The 26,897-nt window shown below is 39.0% G+C and overlaps 2 protein-coding genes across 2 annotated transcripts; one reads left to right on the plus strand and one right to left on the minus strand.

Moving 5' to 3' along the window:
- Positions 1–1,636: 1,636 nt before the first annotated feature.
- slc6a15 (solute carrier family 6 member 15) lies at positions 1,637–19,846 on the plus strand. The gene is made up of 13 exons (XM_060878038.1): positions 1,637–1,686; positions 1,885–2,049; positions 3,340–3,821; positions 7,001–7,158; positions 7,360–7,486; positions 7,639–7,820; positions 13,102–13,212; positions 14,181–14,422; positions 14,665–14,854; positions 17,610–17,802; positions 17,900–18,059; positions 18,391–18,553; positions 18,680–19,846. The coding sequence occupies exons 3-13, from the start codon at positions 3,509–3,511 to the stop codon at positions 19,064–19,066; spliced, it is 2,226 nt and encodes a 741-aa protein (XP_060734021.1). The 5' UTR covers positions 1,637–1,686; positions 1,885–2,049; positions 3,340–3,508; the 3' UTR covers positions 19,067–19,846.
- Positions 19,847–19,872: 26 nt separating this feature from the next.
- On the minus strand, positions 19,873–25,480 carry ctsd (cathepsin D). Its single transcript, XM_060878039.1, has 9 exons — positions 25,317–25,480; positions 23,981–24,137; positions 23,193–23,316; positions 22,945–23,063; positions 22,131–22,330; positions 21,622–21,744; positions 21,073–21,217; positions 20,785–20,883; positions 19,873–20,601 (listed from the first exon to the last, which is right to left on the minus strand). The coding sequence occupies exons 1-9, from the start codon at positions 25,376–25,378 to the stop codon at positions 20,440–20,442; spliced, it is 1,191 nt and encodes a 396-aa protein (XP_060734022.1). The 5' UTR covers positions 25,379–25,480; the 3' UTR covers positions 19,873–20,439.
- Positions 25,481–26,897: the final 1,417 nt, after the last annotated feature.

The raw sequence follows: 26,897 nt of genomic DNA on the forward strand, positions 1-26,897 counted from the left end.
ATACTTTGTATGTTGGCTCGCACTGGGTTGGACGAATTTTCCTAGAAAAAGGAATGGTTTGCATGCTTGCCTTAACTGACAAATCCTACAAAGCATGCTTACAGCTCTAGTGGGCTGTATTTTTAGGATTACAGTAAGATTACAGATTACTGAACATAAACACAAGATTACTGAATAGGAACACAAACACAAATACACAGCATTTAAGTAGGTCTGTATATTAATGGGTAGATACAAATCCTGCACAAAAAAATTGTGTTCATGGTTATAAGGACCTGGTTGAACTTTCCTAAATATACAAATTTGCTTTTTACGAACTAATACTAACCTCCTTGGAAAAAAGTTGGTGAGAGTAAAACTTGTGACAGCAACAGGGCATCAGATTACCAGAATCAGGGTCAGGAAAGGGCATTAACTATTCAACAGGTGAGCAAAGCAACCTGCCATCTGTGACCAAGTGTTTGTCATCATTAAATGCTTTAAAACACTCCTAACAACAGCCTGCTTCTAAAGTTATAATAAGCATCCGATATTCTAATGCCATACTACAATGTTCATCAGCAGATGAGATGATACAAAAAGTAAGATTTGACATCTGATTTTTAGCATGCAGACACCCCACTGTACACCTTGGTGATGGACCGTGTTGTCGACTGCACCCCATGCCTCCTCGGCTGACTTAACTAATGCTCTTGTGGCTGAATGAACATTAATCTTCATAGTCACAATTCAAAATCTAATTGAAAGCCTTCCCAGAAGAGTGGAGGCTCTTAAAGGGGGAATAAATCTGGAATGGGATGTTCAGCAAGCACATACGAGTATGATTATCAGGAGTCATCAACCTTTGGCCATACAGTGTACAATCAATTCAAAACAATGCAACAACCTAATATCATCCTGTATGGTTTTATTTTATCATATTAAATGACTCATAATGATGATAAATAAGACAAAAAGTGATTGATTGTGTACTTTGGGTCTATTCTCTTACCCAGCCGTACCCAGCCTTTCTGGTATAATTTTGGTACTGAAGATATAATTAATTAATAGCCTATTTCTGAAATGTGAGTTTAATTCAATTCCCAGCCAAAATATTGTCAGCCAAGACCCCAAGAGAGCCATACTGTACTGTTGGGCAGCATCACTATTTTTATATATTTCAACAATATTTGTTTTATATATATATATATATATATATATATATATATATATATATATATATATATATATATATATATATATGTTTGAACACATAAAATATTGCTACCAATGACATGAAACGACAAGTGACATGAAAGAATTTTTTGTCCTTTCTGAAATACAGTGTATAACGTTTATTTATTCAAAACTCACATAAAAAAAATTCAGCACATTTGTTTAAGATTATTGTTGATAAGCTATAAAAAGACATCATGCACGCGCCATTTGGATCATTTGGTTCATGCGCGCGCCTTCTTTTGTCATCTAAAACCCCTAAGGGAGGGGAATTGGTTTAATAATTTAGTAGCATGAATAAAAACAAACAAACAAAAAAAAAAACACCCCAAAAAAAACCTTAATCTTGTATCATGCATCGTTTCAATAACGACAGAAATAAATAAACTCCTCTCCATAGTAATAATTCCACCTCAACATCCCTAGCTGTGTCCTGCACACGGCCCTCTGTAGTGACCTGAACCATTTTTGGTAAATGGGGGGGTTACATTTACAAATATCGTTTGTCAGAGCAAATAATTCGTAAAGACACGCTAGAAATGGTTTGATTAAATATACCCAGCCAAACAGATCTTTGACTTATTTACCCATGCTGAAAATAACGCCTATTTTTTTTTCGATGTGTGTATTTAATCGTCATGACACCCCTTTAAGGATGTGGTCTGTCAGTCAAGGAGAAGCACGAGAGTCAAGTCGAAGCAGCAACACCGGCAGCAGTGAAGCATCTAAATGAGAGGAGAGCAGCGCGAGGCGCATGTGAGCCATCAGAAATCATCATTTACTAAATATACAGGACAACGCGAATAGCCTTGGACATTTCTTTATCCGGGAAAGGTAACCATTTATATTGTTTTCCATATTATTGTTGTTATCGTATTAGATTTCTCATTTCGACCAGATAGGAATGGATGCGCGTGCAGAGTGGGTGCAGTGTATGATGAAATATCACATGTCTGGGCACTTGGCATTAAAATGCTAGGTTATTCTCTATATTGGAATTGCGCATAGGTTTGGTTAAAAAAAAATACTGTGACTAAATCTAGTGAATGTGTATTTAATGGATTTTAATATAGATGAAATAAATCTTTATTATTTGCATTTTAATCAGAGATGGAGACCAGAAGAAGGCTCATCATACCACTGGATTGTTTTGGAACCTTTAACTAGTAAAATTGCATGATGTTTCTGAATTGATATACAATTTGTAATAATAATAATAATCATCATCATCATTTTACAAAGATCATTATTCCCTTTATGTCGCCGCCGTGAGAGAATTAACCAATCGCTGGCCGTGTTTGGGGTCTTATGCAAATGAGCTCGTGTTTGCCCGGGGAGGCTCAATTATTAAAGCGCGCGTGAACACGCAGATTTTCCGAACAAACCTAATACTGTGAGTCTGAATATCTAATACACACCAGTTAGAAGACAAAGATCATAAAACAGTGCATCGCAGTATGTTCTCCAGATTCATTAAAATCATCAAGGTATCTATTACCTGAGATGGTGGGAAAGGGCTGGTCTTGGTTATTGGACCAAATTAGCTAATGATTGCATATAATAAATAAATTGCAAACTACAAAATGTATAGGGGGATAAAAAACGAGTTTGGGGTTGTTTTAATAACAATCGTACCTGTTCTCATTCATGAAATTATCCAATCAGCCAATTACGTGGCCAGGGATCTATGTGTAATATGATACTTATACAGGTCAAGAGCTTCAGTTCATTTTGGACGGTTTCCAGTCTTCACCTGTCTTAGTTTGGTGAGTCTGTGCTCTTTGTAGTGTCACATTTCTGTTCTGGGCTGGTAATAATGGAACCTGATGTGGAGCCATCTATTTCCGTCCATTTCAGGTTAATTTATTCACTCAATATTAATATTTTTAATTATGTATTTTTTAAAAGATATTTTTAAAGTACACTATATTTATTTTCCGTTAGAAGATACTTACCAGATGTATGCCAAAGATGCATCCTTAATTGTAACACATAAGCAACAAGGAAATGTAGAGTTTAATCACATTGTTCTAGCGTTCGTCTCTGTGAGATGAGTATGTAAATTAGGTGGTTTGTACTGTGGTCTAGAAGGAGTTCACTGTTCTTTATTCTTTATCCCAACAGCCTGTCATGTAACAATGAGGACATAAATATCACCTCTCTCCATGTCATCGCGTTAATATTCCATTCGCACGTGATTTTGAAGAAGAGATTTAAGATTGTTCAGGCACGCTTCCTGCCCTTCATCCCAAACCAAAAACTTTGCACCCCTAAGGAACGAGTGACTTATCAAATGCCCAAAAACAGCAGATCCGTCAAGAGAGAGCTTGACGATGATGTCACCGAGTCTGCCAAAGATCTGCTTTCCAATGAGGATGCATGTGACGAGCCGTTTCAGAAGAGCACAGTAAGCCTGCGAAACGCAGCCAGCTGTGAGGAGCAGCAAGTGGAAGAAGGCTCTGATGATCCAGAGGAAGAGGAAGATGAAGGTGAGGAACGACCTGCGTGGAGCAGCAAGCTCCAGTACATCCTTGCGCAAGTGGGCTTTTCAGTGGGCCTCGGCAACGTCTGGAGATTCCCATACCTGTGCCAGAAAAATGGGGGTGGTAAGTTGACCAAAAAATATGCAGGGTTGTATTTTAACTCTTACAGAGTTGAAATTACTAATAAGTATTTAATAGACACCTGACCAGGGTAAATCATCTACTGAAGGTGGATGGATGAATCAATGAATCAATTAATAATTTAAGAAATAAATCACTCACTCTCTCAATGTCACACCTTAACATTTATAATAAAAAATATAATCTTGGTGTTGAAGCATCACTGAAGTTTTTTGCACCATCTGATTCAATGTGATCATCCTGAGATGCTTTTTAGCTCACTATGGTTGTAAAGAGATGTTATTTGATTTCCTCTTAAAGCAGGGTGGTCATTCTTTTGCAGAAGCCACTCACTGGGTGATTATTTTTTCACACCATCTGTGTAAACTATAGATTGTTGCTCAGACCAGCTCGTCTGGTATCAACAACCATGCTGTGGCCAAAGATCCTCAAGAGATCCCATTTTTTTCTATTCTGATATTTGATGTGATCATGTAACAGATGCTTTTCACCCCCTGCTACCGCATAAAGGTGTTCCTATTAAAGTGACAGGTGAGTGTCAAATCACTCAGGGTGTCAGATCTTATCTGCAAAAGGGTTAGTGCAAATGCAGGTTTTTATTACAATCAAGCATGACCCACACCAGATTCCATCTGTTTATTCACTTAAACCTGGCTTTCAGTAGAATATCAAGTGTGGCTTCCTGGTTGGTATTAAAACCTGTACCCAGGTCAGGCCCCTTCTGAACAAAACTGGACATCCCTGGTGTATGTAAAAAGTTCTTACTTGTAAGATACTTCACTGTTTGGTCAAGCGGACTGCACTGTCACAAATCAGTGTGTAGCTTCATTGTGTACTGAAAGCATTAAATAGTCTTTTTAATATGCAACTTTGAGAAACTGTCATGTCATGTGCCGTGTCTACAAAGCAAGGTGTGTCGTTGCTTACGTACGTCTCTGACAGTGATGTACAGCAGTTACAGCATGCTTACTCATGCCTATTTCTGTTTACTTTGGCTAGATTTAAAGACCATTCTGTCTTGCTTACAATGCCTGCTTGCAGTATTTTCAATGACAGCACATGCATTTCGTCTGGCTATGCATGTGTAGTCAGCCAAAAAGACATTTTTTGGTGTATGAAGCAGCACAAAGGCAATCAGTGTAAGGTCCATGTCATGTTTTCCAGGTCATTATAAGCGAGTGCGGCTGCCCTGCTGCGCTGGTCTGTAATTAGATTAAAGAGGCCAAGCAGTGTGTGTGGTAATGTCTGTCTCTCTGTGTACTTGCTGTCTTTTCCCTAAACACTGGCTGCTCACCATCACACCGGGCAGCTATACCCATTGCCACCATACAGCACCTTGACCACCTTTTGAAGAGTTCAAATCATCTCACTAATAAGAAAAATATGTAATTTATATATTAAAAAATCATTTTTAGAAATTTGTTTGAATAATTGCTTGGCTTGATTAAAAGGGTGTCACATAGCTCCGTGTGTCATAGTTACTGAAACCATGATGTATGCGTAATAGGAATGAGAAGTACTCATTAGAATTTTATGATGTACATTGCTGAGTAATACAATGTTCATTTAATTTCTCTACTGTCAGTTTAGCTGTATATAAGTCTAAAGTCTGTTGTATTGGCCAATTACGCAGATCTATGTATATTGCTGTGTTACTGTGTTTTGCACCATGGTTCTTAACCTGGTCAGGCCTGTGATGTCACCTGCTACATGAAAGCTCTCAAGCTCTACGTGAACATTTAGACTTCAGATCCACTCCTAGTAGATCTTCTAAAGTAGATCTTCCCTAGTGGAAACTTAGATTTAGTATTAATAGCAGAAATGATGCTCTTTTCTTAGGCCTCTTGTATTTTAAACGTTCTTGATCATTTGCTTATTTACCAAAACCTATCACATTTCAAATGTCCATATCCACTTCACCTGAACTGGCTCGATTTATAAAATAAATGTTAAAAATATGACACGACAACAGAAACCCAGTGGAACGGATGAGCACTAGACTGAAACGGAAACCGAGCGTGCCGTCCCTGATGCAAATAGAGGTAACCTTCTGAATGAGACGATGGTACGAGAGCCATGTGGATGCCGTAACGAGCTTTCACTTGCTGAAAGGCTGAAAGACTGAAAGAGGAAGAGAAACAGCGCGCCGTTCCTTTTCCAAACCGAGCGCATGCTGTAATTCTCAGAGAGAGTAAAACAGCTAAGCCTCTTTATTTGTTTTATTTGTACTCGAATACTGTCTCTTGCTGAGGGGTATCAGAAAAGGAATGTTCTTTCCTCTGTCAATTATGGAATCATTTACTTCTTCATTTAAACGAGCTGGAAAAAACTCACTGTTTAATTACGGCAACAGAATTCTCAGTGTTCTTAACATTGATATTGAAATTGGATTAGATTTAGTTTCCAGATCTGTTTCTATCCTCAGGGATTAATTTAGCTATAATTCTGTGGCCAAACGCTGGATTTTGCATGTATAGTAAAATATCTGCTGAATTGTCTGGTAAATATGTATGGTACAGGAGGGCATGGTGGCTTATTGGTTAGCGTGTTTGCCTCACACCTCTAGGATTTGGGAGGTCGATTCCCACCTCTGTCCTGTGTTCATGGAGATTGCATGTTCTCTCCATGCTTCAGGGGTTCCCTCTGGGCACTCTGGTTCCCTCCAAATGTATTGTACACTGATTGGCATCTCTTAATTGTCAGTGGTTATTAGCACAACATTGGTTAATACTCTATTCTGATTGGTCAGAAGGTGTTGATTTAGTATTCTAGTACGACTCTGGTACTGGACCTGTCTATAAACACTCGGCTTTCTATTAATAGGGTTATCCTAATACATATTTATTCTACATTATCAGCTTGAGTGGACTTTAAATTTTATGGCAATCCACATTTTTAAGATTTTCAAGGGGTCTCTAGTTATAGAAGTTTATTACAGTTAGAGGTAAAGCTGATCAAGTTTTCCAACCGTTTTTTCTGTAATTATAACCTCAAGACAGTTTATAGCTACTAGAATTTAAGTGATAAACATTACAAATTATTTCAGTTACTTTAAGTAATAAGTGCCATCACCATGTTTTACTATCGAAGTGCACCAAAATGCACTTTCTTACTTATTTTCTATTAGATTTATAAAAACGAGTTTCCTATGTGTTTTACAGGAGCCTACCTGGTACCCTACCTCATCCTGCTGGTGTTGATTGGGATCCCGCTGTTCTTCTTGGAGCTGGCTGTGGGCCAACGTATTCGCCGTGGCAGCATCGGTGTCTGGAACTACATCAGCCCTCGACTGGGTGGCATCGGCTTTGCCAGCTGTGTGGTTAGTTTAGCATAGAGGTTCCGTCTGGAAGCCTGTATGCATTCTTCTTTTTTTCAGGTCTGTGATAAAAAAATTGGCAAAAAAGGTAGACAAAGCCTTTGCCTGAGAGACAGTGAGCTAATTAATCTAATTATCATGGAGGGCTAATGAGGCATTTGGTGACTGCATCTTGTGAGTTTCATGTGTCCTCTGTCCTCGCAGGTGTGCTTCTTTGTGGCTCTTTATTACAATGTCATCATCGGCTGGAGCCTGTTTTACTTCTCACAGTCCTTCCAGCAGCCTCTGCCCTGGCACGAGTGTCCTCTGGTCAAAAACAAGACCACCACATGTGAGACAGCACTTTAATGTTTCCATTCTTATAAAAGCCGATACACACATTAATATAGAGTAAATATTATATCCAGCAATAATGTAAAAAATAATGTCAAATAGGACACAAAGTTCTAATCCCCCTCCATCTTGCTCACACGTTTTGTTTAGATGTGGTGCCCGAGTGCGAGAAGAGCTCGGCCACTACCTACTACTGGTACCGTCAGGCTCTGGATATATCCGACTCCATCTCAGAGAGTGGAGGACTCAACTGGAGGATGACTTTGTGTCTGCTGGCTGCGTGGTCCATGGTGTGTCTGGCCATGATCAAAGGCATTCAGTCCTCAGGGAAGGTAAGACATAAAGAACAGTGTTCATAAACGGAAACGTCAGTAGTGCTTGCAGGTTTACATTACAATCAAGCAGGAGCCACTCCTGATTCCGCCTGTTTAATCAGTTGATCTTGCAGTAGACTCTTGGGTGTGGCTTCTGCCTGGTTATAATGAAACCCTGCACCAAACAGGTTCTTTCCGGATCTGATTAATCACCTCTAATCTAGATTCATATGTGTGGTTTAACATTAGAGTAGTTAACAGGAATATCGGGAGACTGCAAACATATGTACACTGGTAAAACCTTACTAACATTGATTTATACTAGATGTGTGCATCAGAACCGAGGACCCTCAGGATTCAATAAAAAGCCGCAAGAGTGGGATGTGCTTTCTTTCTTATAAGAGGGAGTCATGGTCAGAAAAGCAAGGAAAGGCCACATTTGTTGACATGAGAATGTTGCATAGAAATGTATGGTACCTTTAGCACTTTACTTTTGTCCATTTGTCATCAGGAACTAACACACTCATGACCTTCTCAAAATAAACTTTAACAAAGCAAATGATTGTAGTTCAAATGTTTAATATACTTTATTAGAAGAAGCTTTTATTTTGTCACTTATAAATTTGCAGCAGAGTGTAATTTGTTTCTTTGCATATCACATCTTTTGGAAGTTGAGGTCAGATCACAGGGGCAGCTATGATACAATGCCCTTGGAGCAGAGAGTGTTAAGGGACAAAGGGTCCAGGGGCCATCAGTGGCAGCCTGGCAGTGCTGGTGCATGAACCCTGACCTTCTGATCCACAACCCAGAGCCTTAACTGTTTGAGCTACAACTGTAAATTGAAGGAAGCACAGAAAGTAAGAAAGGAAAAAAGACTAGAATAAAATATTTGTCTCAATATTTTTAAAACTTAAAAGAAAATAATAGATATGAAAAGTGCAGCGTGTCTGTTCTTAGAAAACAGCCATGATGATAAAAGCATTAATAAGGCAGTGGCAGTACTGTGATGAAACATGTAATCAGGGCAATGTGACCTTTTTATTTCTCTTTTAGCAGGTCACTTCGGTAATGCCTGAAGCCTTCAGTCCTACATATGATCCATGTGAGCGTGCTGTGGCTTATCTCTGGGCTGTTTGACGTCACTAATTTCTCGTCTTTCCCCCTTTTAAGTGCCACTTAAACACTTGACACTTGTAGCAGGATTAATCTAAATGAAAGGAATCCACTTTAATAACCAAACGTCATGTAGTGTCAAATAGCAGGTGATGGTCACTGAAATGTAATGCCAGGATTTCCAGTCCTTGTTCTGCCCATCATCAACAAACCAAAGCAGGCAGACAGATTAGAATTCATCATAGACAGTTGTGTTTCGGGGTTTGTTCGGTGTAGCTCTCTGTGCGGTGGAGATATGGCATCCTGTCCCAGTCTAGCTTTGTCTTTAAGACCAGACAATGCAGGAGGTTTTCTTTCACTGCAGGCTGTCTATAATAAATTACCACAAAATTCACCACGTTCATTCTAGTAGGTATGATGAGCTGATCATCAGTTTTAACATAAGGAAACATAAGTTTCTTCCTATATGGAGGAGGCTGCCGGTGTAGACAGAACATGGGAGCAGCAATAACACACTACAGAATGAAATCCTGGCCTGTTTATGGTGCAGTATACGGATCAGTCCTCTGATGAATTTAATGAATTTTGGTCAAATTTAAGAGCAGCAAGTTCCCAGCATAAGTCTGATGCCTGCCAAGATTTATATTTGTTGAATAATCTTTTATTATATTGTAAGCTTTTTATCATTTCTATCATTGTGTGATATGTTCATATACTTAATAGTGTATTTTACATTGTAAAATGGAAAAAAAAAACAATTATAGATTTTCAGTATCAGACTATATAATTATTTCTGGTCCTTTGTGTTCTGAATTTCAGTTCATCACTATTATATTTTGTCTAGCCACAAAATAATTTGCAATGTTTATAAAAAAAAACAACACCACAGCTGAATCATCAAAAAGCAAGCGCTGTTTATTCACGTCCTCCTAGGCCGCTTGTTGCAGTGTGACTGTGGCCTCGGCACCTCGGTGTGGGCCTCAATCTGACAGCATGGCAGAGAAACTCTGTGCCTGGACTCTGCTGGAAACTGAATGGACTCAGCAAGGTCTTTGAAGATTAACAACAAAAGAATATTAATGTTCCATTCAGAGTTTCCACTAAAGCGTATTTTAAGAAAGAAAAAAACATGGAGGTGCTTTTCTCCTGACATTCTGTACAAGTGTGAAGGGCGTGTGCTAAAAAGAGAACCAAAAAAAAAAAACCTTTCCAGTTGCCATGGTTTTTCGCGCCTTGTTCTCACTAGCAAAGTGAACAATGCATTGGCGCTTTCCGTGTACAGTATGTTGTTAGAGGGAAACTTGGAGCTTAGGAAGCGGTAGATCATTTGGCAGATTGCTTTGAAAATTTCTCCCAGAAGTGTATGAGTCAACTCCGGTGAACCATGAAATCCTGTTAAATTCATGTAAATCTCATCATGTAATAAGTTGTGAGTTTCCAATTTTTTGTCCCTTTTCCCCCTCAGAGTCTCTTTTTTAATGAATCTTTTCCCTGAATTAAACTCAGATGATGAATTTATGAGTTGCTCACAACTCCAGCTAACTATATATATATATATGACTAAAAAAATACATTATTTATAATCCCACTCTGTCACACTGTCCAGTGTTTATAATAATTTATATTCACACACTCTGGTGTCACCCAGACGAGGATGAGGTTCCCTTTTGAGTCTGGTTTCTCGTAAGTTTTCTTTCTCATACCATCTATGGGACTTTTGCTTTGCCAGATTCACCTCAGGCTTGATCATTAGGGATAAATTCGAATAAATGTACATAAACAAGTTGGCATGTGGTAGCCTACTGCTTAAGGTGTTGGGCTACCAACCAGAAGGTTGTAAGTTCAATCCCAGGTCCACCAAGCTGCCACCACTGGGCCCCTAAGCAAGGCCCCTAACACTCAATTGCTGTTGTATAAAAATGATATAATGTAAGTCACTCTGGATATAGGGGCATCTGCCAAATGCTGTAAATGTAAACATTTTCTGTTCTGTAGAGTATCTTTGACACAATGTCTGTTGCCAAAAGCGCTATACACATAACATTTAAACTGAAATGTTAGCTGTACTTTGTTTGGTAGAAACGGTCAGACTTTTATACACATCACATACTCGTATATCCCCAAGGAAATTCCCAGAAGTACACTCTGTCCACTTTATTAGGTATACTTGAATGTATGCCATTATCCAGTGCTTTAGTCATGCAGAAGTTAAGAGCTTCAGTACACATTCACGTCAACCATCAGAATGAGGGGGAAAAATGTTTTAACTGAAAGAACTAGAAGCAGGTTCATTGTACGGGCTTCCGGTGCTGGAGGATTTGCCGGCTTTGTTAAATAGCAAGCCAGATGGATGCGCTATCTTAAGTTGTTTGTAGCAAGTGCTTCACTTTTACCTCATTACTGCAAAGTAAAGAATTTTCTTTGTTTTAATGAATAATGTTGTAGTGAATGATTAATGATAATGAGAGATTACTGGAGTGTACTCAATCACACTGTATGACTAAGAGGGCTTGGGCGGCCCTTCGGGGGGTTAGGTGATGGAGGGGGTGTTTATAAAGGGACTTTAAGGGGCCCAGAATTCTTTGGTTTGGCCAGTTGTACAGTACTTCATAAAGTGTAGCTCAGCATGGGTTTGATATACACGTATGACTAGCTATGTCCATACTCTGTAATTTGCAGCACAATCTGATTATCCTAAGTACAAAAGAATATTAAAATGTAACAATTTATTATTATTATTATTATTATTATTATTATTATTATTATTATTACTGGTACTATGTTTTACACTATTTAAGCTATGTAAATAGTGGGGACCAAAATTCTGAGCACTTTTGTAAAATATTTCTCTGTTACATTTTTTTCTAGTTTAATACAACAATTTTCATTCCCAATTGAGTAAAAAGTAGACTTTCTGAAATCATGACATGAATTTTAGAAGTATGAATATCTGTGCTTTCCCTTTTTTTTTTTTGTTTTATTGACGGCATACACTCGTGCTGTCATGGACTTCACAAGTTTGTGTAAAATCGTATGATGCATTTTTGATCGAGATCAACGTGTCATCTGAACACATGCTTCAGTAGAAGAAATGAATCCTGAGGAAAATCTGACCTTTTGTACAAAGCAGTTAACACAGCCAATATCATAATTTGCTTACAATTAAATAGAGACCTAGAAATAGAAAAGTAAAAAGAAAAAAGTTCAATCTTCCTGGTTGGGCTCAGACTTCGGACCTCCCTCAATGTATGATGCATCTCTAAATTGAGTGTGTGATCGTTCTCTGCAATGGCTTGGCACCCCAGCCAGGGTATCCCCCACCTTGTGCCCCAAATCCCCTGGGAATATACTTCAGTTCACCAGGAGCCTGTGTAGGATTAGCAGTGCAGAAAACAGATGGATGGATGGATTAGGCAAAGAAAAAAATTGGATGGCCTGCCCTCTACAGGGCATTTTTGGCAATACATACATACTGTTCAAGTTCAAATTCAAATAAAATTTTATTGGTCACATGAGGAGACCAGGGAGGGGAAGCTGCTCAGATAAGTATATTTCCATCTAACACAGCAGTGTCCACTCTTATCCACAAAGAGCCGGTGTGGGTGCAGATTTTCATTTAAAACCAAGCAGAAGTCACACCTGATTCCACCTGTTTATTCAGTTGTTCTTGGCTTTTAGTAGACTCTGGTGTGGCTTCTGCTTGGCTGGAATGAAAACCTGCACCCACACCGGCCCTTTCTGGATAAAATTGGACACTGCTGATCTAACAAGAAAGTGGTCCAGCTGATGTGACTCAACTTCCAGATAACTGCACCTGGATGACTGAGAATCTTCGTCACATGAAAATGCTAATAGAAGTTACATACTGTAAAATAGAATTATATACAAATAGGTAAGGGAAAAAATCTAATATAAATGATCAGTAGCAGAATAACAGCGTGACTGTCTTGGAATAAATTGCAGGCGTGTGCAGTGTGGTTGTGCAATATATGTAATATTCACTGCAAAATCAGGCTGTTTCAGGGACCGCACAAATTTGTATTAAGTATACATAAAAGCAGCTTTGGTGCTTAATCATTGTTCCCCTGTGCATACAATGTTCTGTTTAATAGGCTATTACATCTTGCTTTATTTTTGCAAAAGCTTAATGGTGAGAAATGAAATGCTGTGTTCTGATTGGACGCAGGTGATGTACTTCAGCTCCCTCTTCCCCTATGTGGTGTTAATCTGTTTCCTGGTGAGGGCTCTGCTACTGAAAGGTTCTGTGGACGGCATCATCCACATGTTCACCCCCAAGGTGAGAGACACAAGCCCCCCGCTGGCCGTGTATGTATATTAGTATGCACACAATTTGTAAACCTTATGCAGAATCACTAAACCACAAACTGCGATTTAAGTGGAATTAATTTACCAAGCTGAAGCTCTAATGCAACAACATCGCTGATTTAGGACAATCATAGACAAATTGTTCATCATCAATTCCTCCATGTGCTCCTCTGCATGGCCTAACAGAATAGCCAGAAAACAGTGACCGTAGCTATGGAAACGGCAAAGTCCTGCCCGGTCCATCATCAATCACTGGTGCAACATGACACGGTTAGATTATTGTCATATTATAGAAATGCGCAAGTGTTTTGATGTGCACCCCATCTATAGCGTATGATTACCGCAGACATGTTTACTCATAACTCTACATAATGTCTGTGATTATGTAATGCAAATTTCAGACTACAGTCCTTACAGTCTTAACAATAAAAGTCTAAGGATGTCCAGAAAAAAAATAGAAATGTGTCAAAGTAGTTTTTATGTCAGAAATAAAACACTTGGCCATACTGTTGCCAATCAATGACAGGTTAGTGCAATCATCCTAAAGTATTTTATTCCTTTTAAGCCACTTTTTTTTTTAGATATTAAACAAAGGACACGTTCCTCTTTCTCTTAAATGTAATAAGACAAAAATGCAGGTTAAGGTAATAAAAAGACAGTAAAACATTTTGTTGTGTCTGAAAACTTGTTTACAGCTTCACTTCTGCTATTGACTCTGGGAACTCCTTTCAGAATAATTAAATAAGAATCTCTATACAAAAAAAATGAGGAGTAAATAAAAATAAGAATTATTTTATTTTTAAAGAATTATTTTAAATATAAGAATAAGACGTTTTGTAGGAGACATTTATTCAACTTCATGGGAGTCAAAAGTATTGTTTGTGGTAATAGTGCAGGTGAGACTGTAATAAGTGTGTTTTTGTTTGGGTTCTGCATCAGTTGGAGATCATGCTGGAAGCCAAAGTGTGGCGTGAAGCTGCTACACAGGTGTTCTTCGCTCTCGGCTTGGGCTTCGGTGGCGTCATTGCCTTCTCCAGTTACAACAAGCGCAACAACAACTGCCACTTTGACGCAGTTCTCGTCTCCTTCATCAACTTCTTCACGTCTGTGCTGGCCACGCTCGTGGTGTTCGCCGTGCTCGGCTTTAAAGCCAACATCATGAACGCCAAGTGTGTCGAACTGTGAGTTCACAATCGTTCGTACATAATAAAATGGTCGCAGGTGATGCAGGTGATTTCACAATCCTGCAGAATTTTACTGCACGATTTATTTTAAAAAAAAGGAACACGGCAAACATGACAGATGCTTTACAAGCAACATCTAATGCAATACTATGTGATCTGTTCCTTTAAACGATGTTCTTCATCTAAACAGTGTTTAATATTCTCTGCAGTGGTGGTAATAAGATGACCTTTAATTGCAGAAACACAAAAAAGATTGTTGGATACCTGGGCAACGAGGTAAGCGCTACCCTCATTCCTCGTCACGTCAACTTAAGCCGTGCGAGCACAGAAGACTACCAGCTTATGACCAGCATCATCCGTGACGTCATGGAGAATGATTATCCTCGCCTGGGACTGGACAGCTGTGATATCAAAGAGGAACTTAACAAGGTAGGACTTCAGTAGCTCGGGATGCCTACACAGAACATGCTGTAAATTATTTACTGGTTTATATTAGTAAACATGACAAATTTTATTATCCAGTATCATATCTATCATGGTTAACATTTTTATGAATGAATAAATAAATTTATTCATTCATCTTCTACCGCTTATCCGAACTACCTCGGGTCACGGGGAGCCTGTGCCTATCTCAGGCGTCATCGGGCATCAAGGCAGGATACACCCTGGACGAAGTGCCAACCCATCGCAGGGCACACACACTCTCATTCACTCACACACTCACACACTACGGACAATTTTCCAGAGATGCCAGTCAACCTACCATGCATGTCTTTGGACCGGGGGAAGAAACCGGAGTACCCGGAGGAAACCCCCGAGGCACGGGGAGAACATGCAAGCTCCACACACACAAGGCGGAGGCGGGAATCGAACCCCCAACCCTGGAGGTGTGAGGCGAACGTGCTAACCACTAAGCCACCGTGCCCGAATAAATAAATTAATTATTCAAATAATTAATCATGCCTCTAAAACTGCCCCATACAAGTGCATGGTTTTGCTGTGAAAGTTTATAATTTTGATATAGTAACCCAAACCAACTGATTCATATGAAAGCTGCAATTTCACCCAAGCCTGTAATCGCATTAGTTGTATCAATTGTATCGTATAGATAGAATGACAAGAAACTGAAACAGGATTTAAGCTTCAATGCCATGGATAACACCAGAACAGCACCAAGCTTTAATCTTTATTTTATGCTCTTAATCAGAATTCAGTGTTCCTTTTATTTAAAAAAAAAAAGCAATGAAAATATCTTGAATATAGTCAAATGTCTCTAATATTTTATTCATATACCCAATATAAGATTATTAAATATTATTAAACCTAGATATTATTTACTAATGACAAATAGTATAATCCTATTGGCAGAAAATTTTAGAATTCAGTTTTATGAACTCAAAAAATGGCGGGACAAATTTGACTATATTCAAGCCAATTTAACTTAGAAGTAATTCCTCAAACTTTCAACTATAAACAAGTGGAAATGGCTAAAAAAAAAAACAACAACAAAATAAAAGCTGTCTGAGAGCTTCTGAGAGAGTCTGGAGCTGTGGAAGGAATAGAATGTTCATCCTTCTGGTCAACTTTCATCTGCTGCATCAATTTATTTATTCACCACTAGGTGGCAGAGGAACTATAGCCGCATTCACACTGCAAGTCTTAATGCTCAATTCGGATATTTTGCTCAGATCTGATTTTTTTGTTTGGCTGTTCACATTGCCTTTTAAAATGTGGCCTATATCAGATACCAGTGTGAACTGTTTGCTGTTTCGAACTAACGAACAATAACGTCACACACAGCACGCCGTTGCGCTAAAGTTGGCGAGGTTATGGAAGAAGTAAGCATTTTCGCTTTTCTTTCTAATTGTTTGTGTAATGGCAGCACAGAGACGCAGTGTTTTAAAAATTTTCGAATGTCGAGGGCAACTTTTGATTACTTGATTACTTGCGTAGTCACGTTTGTGTGCGTACTCGCCGACGCATAATTCTGACTAATGTTGATGTAGACTGAAGTAAAAGCCACATCAAATCCGCCTTGGTTGTTCACACCGCGGCCACATTGGAAAAAAATCAAATTTGGGTCTGATTCAGGACCACATATGGAAGTGGTCTGAATCTGATTTGAAAAAATCAGATCTGGGCTAGATTTGAGTGTTCACACTACTCCTGAAAAATCAGATTTGGGCCACTTTTACCTGCAGTGTGAACAGGGCCTATGTGTTCAGGTTTTCTGTCTGTCAGGCAAACACATTGGGAACAACACAGTCTAGACTTTTTCCCAGCAGCAACATCCAACACATCAAAATAGTGATGGTGTGTGATGGTGGGTGAGTGACAGTGAGAGTGGGTAAATGAGTGAATGGGTGACGGTGAGTGAGTGAATTGGTGACAGTGAGTGAGTGATGGTGGGTGAATTGGTGAGTTATGAGGACTATAAAGTGCTTGACAAAAGGTACAATCAAGTTGCTGATCAGGACTTGCATCAGCATTAATGCGGACAGACAAAGATATTTTAAAATGGCTCTCTCACATGGCTGAACCAGTGGTGTGTGGTTGGTGTCTGCTAGGGTGATGCTTTAATTTCCTGCTGACACACAAAGACAAAACTACTCACATAATTTGACCTTTATTCCAGACAGCAACGCAGTTTGGTATTCAGTTGTAGTTGTTCAGCATGTCCCCAAACCCTCTGTACATAGGGTATTTTTACATAAATGCCTTCCAACATTTTATAAAAGTTTTCCTAAACTTTTCATATGTAGTTTATAATCTATATTTTTAGATAGCTCTTAAAAATGTAAGAAGGCCTTAGTGTACCAGGAAATGATACAGCACAAAGATCATTGAAATGAATGCATCCAGTTGTTGCTCATGATATGATGAGTCTGTTTACAATGGTAATTATATAGAGGATGTTTATTAAATACATTTATATTTTGCTAAAAAGTATTACAGTCTGAAGAGTTTAACCTTTAATCTATTCTGAAGTTAATCACAGAGAACTGTAGCTTTTTGCATCACTTGTAATTTTCATTTACTTTTGAGACAACAGTGATACTAAATGATATTAATGTAATAATGAGTTCAGCATGATGAATTTGATTGTCTTAAATTCATACATGCTGAAAAATGCTATAAAGCAAATGGTTAGCAAATATGCTGCTTCTCTTTCCGTCTCTCTCAGGCAGTGCAGGGCACAGGACTCGCTTTCATTGCCTTCACTGAGGCCATGACCCACTTCCCTGCCTCTCCTTTCTGGTCAGTCATGTTCTTCCTCATGTTGGTGAACCTGGGGCTGGGTAGTATGTTTGGCACAATCGAAGGCATCATCACACCCCTTGTGGATACTTTTAAAGTGCGCAAGGAATACCTGACAGGTCAGAGTCAAGCTCAGACATCACACACATGCATGTACACATTTTATGGTGTAGTAAACACCGTCATTCACATGCTCTTCCTCTGGCCTTCTTACAGTCGGCTGCTGTTTGCTGGCATTCAGTATTGGTCTAATATTTGTCCAGCGATCAGGCAACTACTTTGTATCCATGTTTGATGACTACTCTGCTACGCTGCCTCTCCTCATCGTAGTCGTTCTGGAAAACGTGGCTGTAGCCTGGGTCTATGGCACTGAAAAGTATGTCACTTGCAAAGAAGGTGTTTTTCTGTGTTTTGCTCAAAGGTGTAGGTGCCCTCTGTTGGTTAATACAGAATGTCCATAGGGTGCTATGCAGAGAAAAACATCACAGTTGTCAACAGTTAATGATGACCAGTCAAAGTGAAACAAACACAATCGAGGAAACGGTTTTAACATTATTTGTAACATCCTATTACAAAAGTCTGGAACAATGGTTGTGTCAAAAGGTGTTGTAAGAAGCAGATGTAAAATGTAATATACAAGCAACTAAATTATTTGCACTTGCTCTAACCCAGCCTTCAACTGACCAGATGTGCCCATTTTCCTCTAGGTTTTTCAAGGATCTAAAGGACATGCTGGGTTTCACTCCTTTCCGTTATTACTACTACATGTGGAAGTATGTTACTCCTCTGCTGCTGCTAACCTTGCTGTCTGTTAGCGCTTACCAGCTTGGCAGGAATCCTCCCAGCTACAGTGCCTGGAACCAGGAGCTGGTTGGTCCTTTATGTATTTGTAGGGCTTGAGGATTGGTCTGGAGTTTGTTGGATGATACATAATTAAAATCAGGACTGAAGCTTTTGTTTTTTGAGTCATATCATTGTTATCCGTTTGTCTTTCAGGCTCAGGAAAGATCACTCGGTTATCCTCCATGGGGCCTGGCTGTCTGTATCTCACTAGTGATCGCTGCAATTTTGCCTGTCCCTGTGGTGTTTGTGTTGCGGTATTTCAACTGTATTGACGAGCAGACCAGCGGCTTGTCCTCTATCTCCTACAAGAAGGGCCGGATCATTAAAGAAAGTGTTCACAGAACAAGGCAAGAGGAGGGAGATGACACCAGTCTTCTCCAGGGAAAGACACCAAGTGACGCTCCTTCTCCCATGCCACCTAATAGTATGAACCGTAAACAGAGCAGCTCCACGGCTCAGGCCGAGTCTGCCTCCAACGGCCATTTCAGCATCGGGTATCTCATGGCTGACATGCCAGATATGCCAGAGTCAGACTTATGAAGGCAAATCATGTTTTTTCTCTCAGAGCTCAAGTTCAGGGCTTACATGTGAACATAAATCAGTTCATTTGCCATTCCACAGTATCTGTGATCCAAAATTAACATTCCATCTCACCTGTATTAGCGCACAGATCTTTACACCCACCCTTCAATTCACCTCCTCTACCCCTACCACTCATTCTGTTGTCATGAAAAACAGCATTTCATCTATAGCTACTGTAGACACACATGTAGCCCTACACATTGCCCAGGTCTTGTGCACACCCTTTCTTTCCCTGTTTCCTCTCAGGTCACAGGAGATGTTTAACCTCTGGGTTTAATTCTGTAAATACTGATCATGTATGGAGTAAAGACAGTTACTGATCACTAACACGATTAGAAACAGCTTAGCAGCTTTGAAAGCTTTTAGAATGTACTGTAAGCATCAAATGTGAAATAACATGCAATATTACATTTATTAGGTACAGTTATGATGTGCACCATACGAATGACGTAAAAACGATTGTTCAATTAATGTGTGCCTAATAATTTGTTTATACATTGCAGCTGTTGTAAATTTTAAGCTATTCTGTAAATATATATTATATTTATCTGAGGATAGTTTGAATATCAAAACATGCTTTTGGTAAAAAACAAACAAACAAACAAACAAAAAAATCCCTAAATGCTATCTTGTTTTATGTTTATGTAATGTCTCTCTATGGCTGTTTGGCAGTTTATTAAATGTAAATAATTTTCCTTGAAAATGCTTTGACTTTGTCCCCCCAGTATTACAATTAAAAATAACAAAAAACACAGCCAAGCAAGTTATTTTTTGTTCAGTCCACATATTTTATTGTTTGACCATCTGTTAACTTGGGAGAAGGTATAAATTATAACAGCCAGTGTAATTATGTAAGATCTTGGTTACAACTTTCAATCACAGCAGACAAATGCAAAGCACATTCTCAAAACCACATTAAAAAAAGAATCTAAATACAAATTGATGTATTGTATTAATCTAATGTGCTAAAAAAAAATTTGATCCAAATTTACTTGGGTATTTTCAATAAAGTCTAAAAACCCACAAAAACTAAATAAAACATAAAACCCTGTTAAAATCCATTAAAACGTTATCATAGATTACGTAGTCATTACTTTGCTAGCATGTGTAGTACATTGTGCTCTTTCCCTGATTTATAAACTTCAAGCTCATTTAACGGACTACTCGGGAGCTAAAGAAGGTCAGTGCATGCACAATATGATCAGATTGATAAGCAGATATTATAATAGCAGCTGATATGATTCTATTGGAGAGTATTGAGTTTTTCCTGCATCCATTCTGACTCCTTTCCTACCATTTGTTCAAAAAGACAAGCCTACAGTTTGATGGGCCTAAATGGCCTTAGCAAAGCCCACTCGGTTTTCCTCACGATCAAACAGGGTGTAGTACTGTCCGATGAACACATCACCCAGGATCCAGAGCGGCCCAGCAGGAGGAGGGATATCTAGTGCCATGAATCCACTCAAACAGATTTCTCTACCAGCTTGGCTCTCCTGTTTACACACAAACACGAAAAGTTCATTAACCAAGAGGAAAATCAGTCACACTAGTGGTGATAGTATGTGGAATGTGGTTCGAGCAAAAATGAAAGAAAAAAAAGCTTTTCAAGAACAACCTTTCATTTAAAATGGAGCACGGAAGTGGGTTTTAAAACAAACCGTTTTCACGTGACCTACCTTAAGAATGTACTGTTCTCCAGTCAGTGTGTAGGTCTGTCCACCCAAACTGAAGGAAATGGTAGGAAGGGAAGGCACCTTCTTGCAGTCAACCATGTACTATCAAGAAACAAAAACTTTTAGCAATAATCCCTGAAAAGGGATTTGTTATAAACACAAGACTTTAACCTTGGATACCTAAAATTCAATTTACACAAACAAGTCTACATAAATCATTAGTACAAGTCTTGTGTAAACATTCAAGGAGTTCAGTGTTGTACAAGAGCCCAAATATCTTTAATCTTCTACCTCTCCCTGGATCAGAGGAATCGCTCCAATGGCCTTCTGGAGAGCCTTGACCTCAGCCGCAGGTCCAGTGATGAGAGACGTGCCAGTGTCCACAATGGCCTCGCAGCCTCCTTTACAAAGGTTCAGCTGACTGCCAATGGTCATGCTGGTGGCAGAAGGAAAGGGAGAGAGAAAAAAAAAAGCAAGCAGCACACCTGTTAGACCAGCTAACTTCTTACTTTAATAACAATTTATGAAAGGGGAAAAACTAAACTTGTCCCAAACACATTGTACCGAAAAGGTAAAAAATAGTGAATACATACAGTATTATAATTTATATTATAATAATAAGAAGAAGAAGAAGAAGAAGAAGAATTCAGACCTAGGGGGAAAAAAAAAAAAAAAAAAAAAACTTCCGCAGCAATCATGAGATAATGAAAGTATTGAGAAACCAGTAGATTTTTTAGACCATGTGACAGTTTCTGACTCGAGGTCTGCACAAACATCAACTTTCTCTTAAAAAAGTTAGACAGAAACATGAGATTGCAGTTAGGATGACAAAGCACTCACCCATCCATGTGAATCTGCCAGTAGGCCTGTCGGGAGATGTTTACATAGTGAAAATCTCCAGTGTAGTACTTTGGGTCTGTGCCTCCCAACAAGAGTTCACCACCAGGCTGAGTATCTGGGTTCCTACAAATGAATCATACAAACAAACCAATAATCAACGTGCTCACTTAAATATCAAAAGGTACAAAAAAACTAATTTTACACAAGATTTACAGTCTTAAAAGAAACTTCATCACTATGATTAACTCCTGTCTAGTCAGCCCAATGGTAAAAGAAGCATGATAACCCAGAGCCATGTGATCATTGTTTGCTAAATCAGATAAATATGGCTAAAACTTTTTGAAATTTGACACACCATCACTGACCCAGAAACCTACTCTCTTTATTCAGCAGATTCGAATATACAACACTGCTGACTTCACTTTTCATTCAAGTCTTTCAGTCACATGTTTACTTAATTATCAATGTACCATCATATGTACACTGTTTCTGACAAATACAATGCAAACCTGTTTAGATAGAAAGAGAAGACATTCTTCTCCAGTTTCTTCTGGCTCATCATCATGTCAAAGACTGGAGGAACCCCTTCTACAGAAATGCGAGGGTATGCCATACCCAGGATACCGTCAAACTTTGCAGCGATGAAGGCAACTCCTGGCTGCTTGATGGCCTCACCAAATATCTGCTTCTGTACAGCAAGGTCTCCAATCTGCAAGAAGATTTTTTTCCCCAACATCAACATACAACACAGCCACCCAGAGGCTGATTTGTAAGAGATAATTATGTGAACATGTACACAACTTCATGCATATTCTGTGTTTTTGTTAGTGCCTTGTGCATGTCCTCCGAACTCTTCTGTACCTCAGATACATGTTCTGTCTAGTCTACTCTACCGAGTTTTCTAGTAAATATTTCATGATCATGACAATCAGAATCAGAATGAGCTTTATTGCCAGGCATGTTTACACATGCAAGTTATTTGTTATAGTGACAGAACACCCACTGCAGAAGGTTTTAAACGGAGCTTGTCAGTGTGTTTAGCAATGCTGTGCATGAAATCATGAGACCTTACAGCACAATTTAGAAACCAGATGGACTGGATTCTGTCTATTCTGGCATACAAATCTAGCAGACGCTTACATACATACATACATACATACTGAAGCATGTCTATAAACAATGGTGCTTGTGTAGCAGCTGCACACATGTATAGTGAAGTATATTTGCAACTAAAAACCAAGATTTACCTTATCCTACAGTGTAATTTCACTAATGATTTTGATAGACAGGTAGAGAAATAGATAGACAGACATCAAAACTTACCGTGCAGATATCCTGGCTGAGGTAGCCAGAGAGACTCCCAGAGCCATATTGAATTGCAAAAGCAGTGCCGTTCTTAACATACGTGCTGGATTTGGCCCCATTATACTTGTGATGAAGCACTGGAAAATCAGAAACACAACTTGCACCAAACTGGCCAGTGACCAACATCATGCATTCAACAACAGCATAAATAATTTACCAACACTACAAATAACACTATTTTATGCAGTGTCCAAGTATTGACTTACAGCATGCAATGTCTGTAAGGGAGCAGTGGACAGAAGGAACCCACAAGTTGGAGGATCCGGTGTCAAACACCACAGTGAAGGTCTGGATTGGAGTGCCAAGACCTATCTCACCATAGTATTGGGCCTTGGAAAGGGAAACAAAAGCACACACACCACCTCAGATTTTGCTTGACTGGTCAGGATAAATGTAGTGAATTTTACCACATCACAAAGAAATTAAACTTTTACCCAGCCAGCATGGGGGGAAAAAACCCAAGGTGCTTGCCAAAGCAGATTGGGGTAGTTCTCCTTTTGTTGAGAGCATGACTAACAATCTCATGATAAGCAAACATGAACAATCAAATACTTTCAAAAATCATGACAGAACAAATTTCAAGATCATTCTTGCAGAAGTCAGTCATAAAAAGCTAATTCTTTAGCATGCCTAGTCACAAAATCTCATTTTCTGAAGTGAAACATTTAACTTCTGAATGACTTCCTTCCTGCAGGCCTTGCAGAATGCAACAAACAACTTCCTCTGTAGTACACACTCAGCATTCATTGCAACATCATTTCCAAGCTCAAATAGTAGCAGTGCCATTGTACAAATAGTGCAATTATGCGCTATAATTGCTTTTCAATGCGCTATAATCAATCAGACCAAAATAAGGCGCTTCAGAAAACGACAAAAAGGACCTCTCATTTAACAAACAGTCAAGAAGATTAATGAACCTGGACAAAAGTACTACAATCTAGTGTTGATCAGTCATCACTGTTTTGTTTAAAGAGTAAACACAGGCCACACTCACATCTAGGTAATTCTTTAGGGTTTCAGGGGTTGGTCCAGATTTGGATGGGAAACCCAGGTTGTATTTTGTTTGCTTTGAGGTGGCCAAGAGTTCCTCCACAGCTCGACCTGAATCGGACATTGAGCGCCTTAAGGAACGAAACTTCGTTAGGGGAATCCTGTAACAGAATACAGAAAGGTTAAATCTTTAGCACTCACACACCATTCAATAGGAGCTGAAAGGTACCACCAAAACAAACTCATGGCAAACCTGGAAAAACAGCATCAGTTCCATAATGCTGACAATCTCTTATAACAGAATTATCTAGATTTGGCACAGTTTGAGCTCTTACCTGAAATCCCAGCATTAAACAAAAACATTTCCCAAATCTCATGAGCCTCAAATGCAAAGGCTTTACACAAGGCAGGATTAACTATTTATTTGTAACAAAATAAAAGATAAAAGGCAACTTGTAAAACTCGTAAAAATGACATCCAGTTGTCTTCGTGGAATTAAAACTATAGACTTTACAGTAAGGGGTGGTCTGTCGGCCTCAGTCTTTCTGTCTCTCTCACACTGTGTGTGTGTGTCACACACACTGTGTGTCTGTCTCACTGTGTGTGTGTGTGTGTCTGTCTCACTCTCACTCTGTGTGCGTCTCTCTCACTCTGTTTCTCTCACACAGGCTGTGTTTGTCTCACTCTCACACTGTGTGCGTCTCTCTCACTCTGTTTCTCTCACACAGGCTGTGTTTGTCTCACTCTCACACTGTGTGTATGTCTCACTGTGTGTGTGTTTCTGTGGTCAGTCTATGTTCCAGTACAAACACATTTGAAGGTGTGAAGTTTCCTCTGCCGTTTGTGGAACGTTAAAGAAACTGTATGACGCTATTTCAAGTAAAATAAATAACATTAGTCTTTTAAAATTACTGACAAATGTAAGTTTTATTTCATATGCAGATTAGTGCTACAAAAACACCACCACTAGGTTTATTTGTCGTGTCCCGTTAATTAAACCACTTTACACCGTTTACGTGTCGAATCAGAATCAGGTTTACTGGCTAAATGTGTTGACACACACAAGGAATTTGGTGTGTGTACTTGTTATCTAAATCTAGTACAGAGTTTTGCTGAGTCACACGTCAACATAAAGACGGTAATTCAGCTCAGATAAATGAGACAAATATCAGGAAAATAATCTGTAGGTTATGTTACTAAGTTCAGTGGCTCTCAGTCCAAATAAACACAGGGTTCATATCCTGGGTCTCTTTAGCTAACGAGCTAACAAGCTAACTGTGGCTCTTTTATACACAACAACATCATCATCCGGCGCTGAATAAAAACAACACTAATCTCACCTAATAACTGCGTCGGTTGTCCATGTAACAAGAGCCAGGAGCAGCAGAAAGCCGAGCTTCATATTGTTAGCTAGTGAAGATCTATACACACACACACACAGAGAGAGAGAAAGAACACAGTTCTAGTGTATAAATTCCCTGCAACAAGCTGCTTTAAAAGACCAACGGCTTCGGTCACTTGACTCCAGTGACGACACGGTCACGTGACCACAAGCACGCGACCTGGGTGTGTTGCACAATAAAGGTGTAGGTTCTTTATGGTTCCTTATGGTGCCCAGGTTAGCTGGGGGACTTTGTTATGCTGTAGCACGCAGTGTTTTTCAATGTTTTATCATACGCATATTGACCACACACACACACACATCCTGGTGAGGATTTTGTTGCCATTATTATAAATGCAACTAATTTATACTATGTACACTTAACCCCAACTAACGGAGAGAGAGAGAGAGAGAGAGAGAGACACGCACAAACACAGAGAGACAGATAGAGATAGAGAGAGAGAAAGAGAGAGAGCGTGAGAGAAAGAGAGACCCAACAACAGAGACCCGCTATTAATGCTTGATCTAAATTGTCATGCATTCTTATCATCATGGAGACATTTGGCCGGCTTGGTTGCTCTCTCTCACACACACAAATTCACACCTTCCCCTTCTTTGACATACAACTAGTGAAAGAATACAAAACAAAAACAAAATGCTGACTTGGTGACATTTGTTAACTCAAGTATTCAAAGAGTACATATATTACAAGCAAACAAAAAAATGTGATTTTCTGTGTAGGGGATTACAAACAGGTTGTTCATGAACATACTGTATATATATATATGTTAATAATATATTATTATATAATAATACATATACATATATATATATAAAATATAGAACAATAGAGATCACAGATGAAAATACTTATCAAGTTTGTGGAGTTCAATGCTAGCCATGTTAAACACAAGCTGAAAACTCATTTTTACTTTTAATCATAATTCCACTTACATATTAGCAGACAGATTTTATTTGGCACAGGTTTTATGCCAGATGCTCTTTCTGACACAACCTTCCTATTTTATCCAGGCTTCAGACAGGCACTGAGAGTTGATCCTTCAGTGGCTGGGTTGATTTACTCCCTAGGAATCTACCCCAGGACATGGCAATGAAAATGCAGGATCCTGCCCTGGACCACCAGGGGAGGTTACAGATGGATGCACCATACCAAATTTAAGCTAGATCAGACGGATACGAAATACAGTACCCGAGAAACAGTTATCTGATTAAATAAATCAACCTAAACATATTCACTATAAACTTTATTTTTCAAATATATATGCAGATTTTTGTGTGCACAAACATGAGGTCAGTCTTAAACCCGTTAAATTCCCACTTAAGGCTGACTGGCTGATGGCAGCCATGTTTTTTTTTTTAAGTAATAAGATCGCCATAAAAAATCCATCTACAGATTAGCACATAGATACCAAATTTGGTTTGATTGGATTTACGGTTCCCAAAAAAAACAGTTATCTGACCTTAACTCCATCCTCTTTGGATAAACAAACTCACCCCAAACTTTGAAGCTGACGCTTAT

The sequence above is a fragment of the Tachysurus vachellii genome, chromosome 9 (genome assembly GCF_030014155.1).
Source record: "Tachysurus vachellii isolate PV-2020 chromosome 9, HZAU_Pvac_v1, whole genome shotgun sequence".
NCBI lineage: Eukaryota > Metazoa > Chordata > Actinopteri > Siluriformes > Bagridae > Tachysurus > Tachysurus vachellii.